General features: G+C 35.6%; 1 protein-coding gene across 2 annotated transcripts in view; it reads left to right on the top strand.

The window, feature by feature from the left end:
• The window catches only part of LOC135089535 (uncharacterized), a 71754-nt gene extending 62775 nt beyond the window's left edge, over nucleotides 1–8979 (top strand). For both annotated transcript variants that reach the window (XR_010261529.1, XM_063985189.1), the window contains one exon: nucleotides 8743–8979. Coding sequence is in view for 1 of the 2 variants with exons in the window: in XM_063985189.1 (XP_063841259.1) it covers nucleotides 8743–8845 (103 nt within the window). In the remaining variant the exon portion in view is untranslated. The remainder of the gene's footprint in view (nucleotides 1–8742) is intronic.
• The last annotated feature ends 293 nt before the right edge of the window (nucleotides 8980–9272 follow it).

Genomic DNA, 9272 nt, shown 5'->3' with positions numbered 1-9272 from the left:
TTTCAGTTTACTATTACTACCACTACTGTTGTTGGTCGTGATGCTATTAGTGCTACTAGTACTACCACTACTACTACTAGTACTAATGCTACTACTACTACTACTACTACTACTACTACTACTGCTACTACTGCTACTGCTACTGCTGCTACTACTACTACTACTACTACTACTACTACCACCGCTATTACTGCCACTTCTACTATTACAACAACAACAACAACAACAACAACAACAACAACAAATAACATCAGCGAGAATAAAAGCGGTAAAAGAATAATAAAATAACAACAACAACAATAACAATAACAATAATAACAAGAACAAGAACTACTGCTACTACTACTACTACTACTACTACTACTACTACTACTACTACTACTGCTACTACTATCACTACCACTATTACTACTATCAATATCACGGCACTACACACACACAGGCACACACACAGATATATATATATATATATATATATATATATATATATATATATATATATATATATATATATATATATATATATATATATATATATATATATATATATATATATATACTGATAGATAGATGGATAAATACAGACACACACACACACACACACACACACACACACACACACACACACACACACACACCAGTTTTCCTGTCTAAATAGATATATTCACGAACATTATTAATTCATCTTAAACTTCATGGTTCAATATGTAACCGTTTTCGTTTTCTTCTTATACATTTTCATACCTACTTCTCGGATTTCTTTGCTGATGTAATTCACTTGAACAGTCACCCATTAGAATTTCATCACCAAATCTGAGAATAATTAAGTACTCCTCCTCCACCTTTATCTCTTCCTTTTCCCATTCTTATTCTTAAAAAAACTTCATATAATACTATGATAAAGAGTGTTGCTTTGCCTGACGCCTTTCATTACTAGTATTCTCACGCTGAACTTTACAATGACAGTGCTTTGGGTACAGATATTTTCCAATACCTTCCCTGAATATCGTCTAACATTTGTTTCTCGAGTGCTAACACGACTACTAAGAATTCATAGTGTATTAAAGCCATGCATAGTGGATTTGTCTTTTCTGTATATTTTCAACAATTTGATGAAAAAAATGACACAGATGAGGTCAATCGTTGAAGAGCTGCTGTGGAATCGTGTTTGCTCTTTCGATTGTTAAGAATCATGTTCGTCGCATCACGAAAAAAAAAAAAAAAAAAATCAGAAGAGTTGCGATGGAATGATATGCTTTCGGTAAACAGTTGTTATGAAAAATAATCTCCCATTATCACTACAGAGAAGAGTTTATAATCCGTGCATTCTATACTGCGAGTTTTGACATACGGTTTGGAAACTTGAGACCTTTTGAAAGTAACGATACTTGCCATAACATGGACAGATAAGAAGAAAACATCTTGGATTTGAGAACAGACCAAAGCTGATGTAAAAGATATTATACTGGTCACGTTATATATATATATATATATATATATATATATATATATATATATATATATATATATATATATATATATATATATATATATATATATATATATATATATATATATATATACACATATATATACAGAGAGAGAGAGAGAGAGAGAGAGAGAGAGAGAGAGAGAGAGAGAGAGAGAGAGAGAGAGAGAGAGAGAGAGAGGTGGGGAGAAGGGGTTGGATAAACAATTAGAGAACAGTCGCCTCGAAAAAGGACAACATGCTCTGCCGCCATTCATAATACATCTAAGCACCGGCGCCACGACGCTGACCACACTGACCACCGACCCACCATATGTCAGGTTTGCCACACCGGCCACCTAACCACCTCTAGTTACCCGCGTCAACCTGTTTCCCAGACTCAGCAAAGCAGCAGTACATGACGAGGCAATACACTGGTGACCGCCTCAAAGAATACAAGACATGACTAAACACGCACCAAGCCGCGCTGAAAACAGAGATATGTACCATGATTTATGTACAGACAACGAGTAACTATCCTGGCGATGCTCATCCAGGGTTATCATGAGTCATCTTATCATAGTTGGAAGTGTGCGTAGCCCTGAAGTGTCCAGAAAGTCACTAAAGATGGAAACCTTAAAAAGATACACTCGTACATCTACACTGATGCAGCATTTTACCAAGTCTCGGAGACTCTACAGCTGCATTTGTTCATAACCAAGCTCATTTTTGGTGCCAGCCAAGTGTTGCTCCTCCATTGTCTACAAGAAAGGAATCAGTCACACATCCTGCAGAACAGCATGAGACACATTATTTCCACTGATTTTATTTCATTACATTTAATCTGATTATATTTTACTTTACTTAATTTTATTCTACTCTAAATAGTACAAGACATTTTTTTTTTTTCAAGTGAAGACTTATTTTGTTTTTATTGGACATATGACTTAAGATGTTCCGCCGACTGATGACACCAATGAGTCAATCAGGACACATGGCAGAAAGAGCTAAACGGGAGTGAAGGTGGTCTCCTGTCACCACTCTAGAAAGGAATGGTGAAGGAAGACTGAAATGGTTAAAAAAGGAAATACGCGAACAGATCCCCACCCACGATGATAATTATAAAGCTGAAACCGATTACCGATGAAAACAGTCGGTGGTCACGCGTCCCGAAAGACTGAATACTACATGAACTGTGGAATTATTAGGCACAAGATCCAGTATGCAGCATTCGTACTTGTCATGAAATCTTACCGTCTGGGTACGTGAATATACTTTTAAATTTTAACATGGAAACATATGAGTCTTATGAAAAGTAAAACATTATTTTTATGTTATTTCTTTATTTATTCGCTTAGTTTTTTTTTTTTTACTTATTTATATATTAATCAATTCTTAAATTTGGAAGTATTCCTTTGAACTGGAGAGAGAGAGAGAGAGAGAGAGAGAGAGAGAGAGAGAGAGAGAGAGAGAGAGAGAGAGAGAGAGAGAGAGAGAGAGAGAGAGAGAGAGAGAGAGAGAGAGAGAGAGAGAGAGAGAGAACATGAACAACGACGGATATACTCGTAAGTGTATTGTATAAACATGAACATGAAACAGAAGTGACTCAAGGCAATAGAAACCAAAGTTTCAATGAAAAAAAAAATCTAATATTGCAGTCTTAATTATAATGGCCAAATAAATAATTCAAGGATGCTGGTGTGAAGGCATGGGGAGAGAGAGAGAGAGTCTGATAACCCAAGGCAGCTCACGGCAACTCAAGGCACGCAGCGGGACAGTCGGGGTGGGGATGGAGCAACAGGTGATCGTAGGAGACAAAACTCAAGACGCTACTCGATGCAAGAGAGAGAGAGAGAGAGAGAGAGAGAGAGAGAGAGAGAGAGAGAGAGAGAGAGGGAGAGAGTATTTAACAAGTGAAGTCAGGAAGTTAACAGCTGTAGGACGCAGACGGCAAAGGTTTCTTGAATCTGCTTAAATCTTTAGCCTATTTATTAATTTACTGATCAACTTATTCTTTATCCTTTATTATTATTATTATTATTATTATTATTATTATTATTATTATTATTATTATTATCATTATTATTATCATTATTATTAGTAGTAGTAGTAGTAAAAGTAGTAGTAGTAGTAGTAGTAGTAGTAGTAGTAGTAGTAGTAGTAGTAGTAGTAGTAGTAGTAGTTGTTGTTGTAGTAGTAGCAGCAGCAGCAGCAGCAGCAGCAGCAGTATTAGTACCTGGAAATATTTATTATTATGATCATATCTACTTCTCAAAGTTGCCATATACTCTATAAAACGACCACTTAGAATAACAATTTTACGCTGACCAAAGAGCCTGCTGGTATTCCAGTAGATTTATTCAGTCTACTTATTTCAATTTTTGGCTTGACAAAATCATCAAGAAAAGAAAGATTCAGGTATACACTAGTACGTCATGTAATATTTTTTCCTTCTTGACATAGCTACCAGTCCTGGGAGTTTTCTGCCTGTTGTTACATATCAATGCAGTCGATAGTCGATGATTAACTTAACAAAATTAGTTCCCAGAAAAAAAGTCTTTTCCCTCTTTGCATGCGTGCGCGGTGATACATTATGTACTATGTTTCGAGATTGGTCACAGATAGGAACCAAGAGATTTGAGATGACCGTGTGAGTATCTGTTGGATCATGGGTCAAAACAACTGTGGTCTAATGATTTATCAAAAGCCCTGTTAATTTTCAATTTATTAATAAAGTTACGTCAGAATGAAGCTTTCGAAAGACAGAAAAAAAAATAAATAAAAATCACATAAAAACATGCATTAAAACTTTTATGAGACAGTCTAAAAACCAGTCAATTCCAGTGAAGTAAGTAGCTATTAAAAGTCAATTTTTCTATTAAGGTCAGGCCGAGATGAACTTAGGAAATGCATAAAAAATCTCACACAAAGCACGCATACGAGTGTTCGCTTGTGACGGTAAACCAAGGATCAGGACATTCCTATGAACTAAGTATACTATTTAGGCCAAGTCAGGAAAAATCAAACATGCACAAATAAAATATCATTGTTGTGGTTATGTGTGGCAGTGGTGGATGTGCATGGTGGGTGCATGATGGGCTGGGAGGAGCGGGCGATTCATGATAAAGCTTCATTACTACTTCTCTTGCCAGCTCTTGATCTTTTCTGGTCAACTTATCCCTGGCAATGATATGAGAGAGATTCATTATGATCCACAAATATTGCTTCTAGTAAAATGAAAACAGAAAAGCGCACTTAAAAAGCAGAAAGAGAAGTAGAGAAAAATAATTTCCTATACTCTATGATGTCTTATAGTTAAATCTCCGGGTCTATAAAGCAGCATGGTTTGATCAAATAACCTGCTCTTGAATCCACACCTGCCTCGGTCATAACCCAGCAGGTAGCACTGTACGGTCCAGCAAAGTCACTCCCACCGTGCTACCTGCAACTCGTATATCTGGTCGCCACCACCACACCTGCCCCTCACTCACGCCTTCAGCCTGAGTACCTTGCACGTCAAAACGGGAACAAAAATAACATAAGCTTATTACATGCTGGTATATGATAGTTTAATTTGTAAATATAGACGTAGAAAGCTACTAGTTTTAATTCTTCATGGACGTTCTCATTACCGTCCAAAGCATAATGCAAGAGAGATGATAAAGTTAGGTAGGTTAAGAGAGATATGGATTACGGCTGGACAGCATGAGCGAAAAAAAAGTGTCAATTCTTTCTTCCCATAGTAGTGGGTGGTGTGCGGCGTTACTTCACTCGGAAAGACAAGCGACAGAAACTCAGCAGTAATGGTAGTCTTTAGGAAGAGCACCGAGGTTCTAACAAAAGCAGGAGAGAGGGAAGGGGAAGGTAGAGATGTCTGCTATCTGCACTTAACTAGTTTATTTTATAACTGATGAATAGATAGATAGAAAAGTAAATTAATAAATAAATGAGTAAGTGCATAAATGATTGAATGAATGAATGAATGAATGAATGGATGAATGAATAAATAAATAAATAAATAAATAAATAAATAAATAGAGAGAGAAAAAAAGAAAAAAGTATATATATATATATATATATATATATATATATATATATATATATATATATATATATATATATATATACATATATATATATATATATATATATATATATATATATATATATATATATATATATATATATATATATATATATATATCAATAAAACTATAAGAAATTTGCAAGTCAAGACAAACATATGCATAAACAAAACACACACACAAAAAAAAAAAAAAAAGAAAGGAAAGACATGACTACCTCAAATCAACAACCATTTCACTCCTCAGATATTTATTTCAATAAGTGTGAGTACCTAAGGTGTGAAGTGTAGCACCTCACAACATACCATAAGGTGAAGAGTAAAAAGGCAGCAGTGTTGAGTATCAGTGTACAGATCATGAAATCTTCTGGTTTAGGCCATTGATGATGTTCAGTCTTCACATACAACTCGCCACAAGCAGGAATGTTCTCTGTCCTCTCTTTTCGTTAGATAGGCACTACCTTTCCCATTTGCTAACTCATGTCTTTCTAGCCTTCATCTTCTCTCAGCCCCGATTTTTATCCATACCATCACTACCACCAATACCACCACCACCATTACCACCACCACTACCACTACAACCAGCACCATCATCATCATTATCATAATCATCATTTTGCCTTTATCAAAAGCCTTTTTCCTCAGTATCATCACTTATCAAGATGGGCATCCTCAGTACATCTTCTCTCTATGAATTACAGCTGTAGTAAGATGACATACAGCAATCACAGCTTCTGATGCTTTCTTGATATTACACCTGAATGATACTTCAACTTTTTTCCGCATCAACTCTCGTGGAGCTATAAGTAAATTTACGTGTGTGTGTATGTGTGTGTGTGTTTATATATATATATATATATATATATATATATATATATATATATATATATATATATATATATATATATATATATATATATATATATATATATATATATATATATATATATATGTATATATATATATATATATATATATATATATATATATATATATATATATATATATATATATATATATATATATATATATATATATATATATATATATATATATATATATAACGTGTGTGTGTATGTGTGTGTGTGTTTATATATATATATATATATATATATATATATATATATATATATATATATATATATATATATATATATATATATATATATATATATATATATATATTTATTTATATATATATATATATATATATATATATATATATATATATATATATATATATATATATATATATATATATATATATATATATATATATATATATATATATATATATATATATATATATATATATATATATATATATATATATATATATATATATATATATATATATATATATATATATATATATATATATATATAAACACACACACACATACACACACACGTAAATTTACTTATAGCTCCACGAGAGTTGATGCGGAAAAAAGTTGAAGTATCATTCAGGTGTAATATCAAGAAAGCATCAGAAGCTGTGATTGCTGTATGTGTGTGTGTGTGTGTGTGTGTGTGTGTGTGTGTGTGTGTGTGTGTGTGTGTGTGTGTGTGTGTGTGTGTGTGTGATTATTCACTAGTGCTATTAAAAGAAAATAAACAAAATGTCGTGTCTGCTGATTATTATTTTTGTAGAATAGTACAAAAGAATAAGTTATTAATATAAATACTTAAGACAATGATTCCTTTTTGGTGACCAGAAATTATGAAAAATATAAATATTCCTAATTTTAACAGGATAAGTTGAATACTATAACTAGACAGGCTAAAACCTTATTTTACATTATTCATATCCATAGGCAGCAGTCACAGAAAAAAAAAAAGTACAAGGGACCAAAATGTTATGTGCTAATTTTTGTTTATGTTTACTTATATTTTTTTTCTATTCTTTATTATTTACTAATTCTTAGTACATAAAATGTCAGACATGATGTTTTGGGTGAAAAAAATTCGCTTGTCTTAAATAATCGCATTATCATTATCGTTACACCTATTGCCTCCAAAGCCAATTACTATTTCCTATTTTGTCACGAGTTTTGTTTCATCTCCTGGCGACATCCCGTCACGTTCCCTGTCGGGGCCCAAGAAGGTGCCAGATGTGTCGGCGCCGGTATATTCTTGGCAACTCGGCAACCACGTCCCTCAGCTCACACACCGAGACATGCACACACACACACACACACACACACTACTTCATGTGGAATAATAACTTCACGTAAGAAAGCATGTGTGTTTGTCTGACTATCGTGGGAAGCTGAGGAGAGGTGGCGATGGGGGGGAGACGCAGGGAAGGAGAGAGGGAGGGACGGGCGGCGGGTCGATCACGCCTCGCTCGCCGTCACGTAAGCTCATCTTGGTCACCTCAGCCTTTCCTGCCACACTTGTCCTGGGTGCACGCCTACACCCTCAGCACACCATACCACGCGGGGAGGCACTTCGCAAACAACACAATGGGTAGTGACACGGAGAAGGAAACGGGAAATCGGCGGCAGTCAGATATGGAGTTTTTGTCATCGTCCATAATGGCATTTGCGGATATTAGCATTCAGGGTTAACACTAAACTGGACTTCCTGTCATGGGCAAACAGGGGAAGGGGGCGGCTAGATTACACTTGGGCCCAGAGGAACGATAATTATTGATGTGACTGAGGTGAGAAATGCTGTAATTACTCACTGCAGGAGCGAGGAGGAGGAGAAGGAGGAGGAGAAGGAGGGCAGGGTCTTCATGGCGTCGTGCTGAAGCTGAGCGTCTGGAGCCTCGCCTTTCCCCTTCTTCCCCCTTCGTCTCCCCCTCGTCCTCAGTTACCGCTTTCTTCATCCTACTTATCTCTTCATTATGAACACACCAGGATTTCTCTGCCTGCTGCGTGTGCATACGGCGAGATGTGCTGGTACAGCGAACTGTCTGGTAATTACTTCAAGGAGTGCATCAAAGGAAATCTGATGACAGGCGAGAATCTATCGCGACGAAGACGTACTAATGAATGCATCAGAAACACAAGTGCTTTTTAGAAGTCCTCACTCCACCTGTGTTTTGATTCAAAGGAGACGTCGCAGTATATTTCTTAAAGTTCAGCATACTTTATTTTTCTCTTTTCTAATTTGCCCCTAACAAAAATGTAAAATAAGCATACATTCACACATGCAAACATTTCTATGGGTGACATTTCAGGAGGAAGGCGAGAGAGGCGAAAGCACGAACGGAAGTGAAGCACATTAGCACCCTCGGCAGCGCTTACCCCAACCTCTCCTTCAGCAGGGAGAGTCAGGAGTGATCAGGACACAGGCCGGGAGGGGACAAAGTGCAGCTAAGGCACGCGCTGGCCTGGATGACCTGGGGTGAGGACACATTCACGCTGGCCGGGGACCAGGCTAATGGATATAACGAACTCATATTTACATTCTACCGCGAGATCACGTATATTAATAAAATTTATGTTAAGAACGATATAGGCTCTAAACTGGCACTTTTTTTTTTTGCACATATTGCATTTGTATACAAATGAGTGCATAGTGTAGGGAAGGTAATGCAAGGCATACATTATACAGCCATGCATCAGGGGGATGACAAATACAACACAATATTACACACAACACATGCATGCTTGGCTGTAGTTATGGTAATGAAGGAGACAATAAAAACTTAGCAAGACACAGACATTCAACAGTTCACACGTATATAACAATGGGAAATAATAATAA

This window comes from Scylla paramamosain, chromosome 3 (genome assembly GCF_035594125.1).
Source record: "Scylla paramamosain isolate STU-SP2022 chromosome 3, ASM3559412v1, whole genome shotgun sequence".
In the NCBI taxonomy this organism is placed as follows: domain Eukaryota; kingdom Metazoa; phylum Arthropoda; class Malacostraca; order Decapoda; family Portunidae; genus Scylla; species Scylla paramamosain.
Note: the sequence above shows the minus strand (reverse complement) of the source record. Positions and strands in the feature narration are given on the sequence as shown.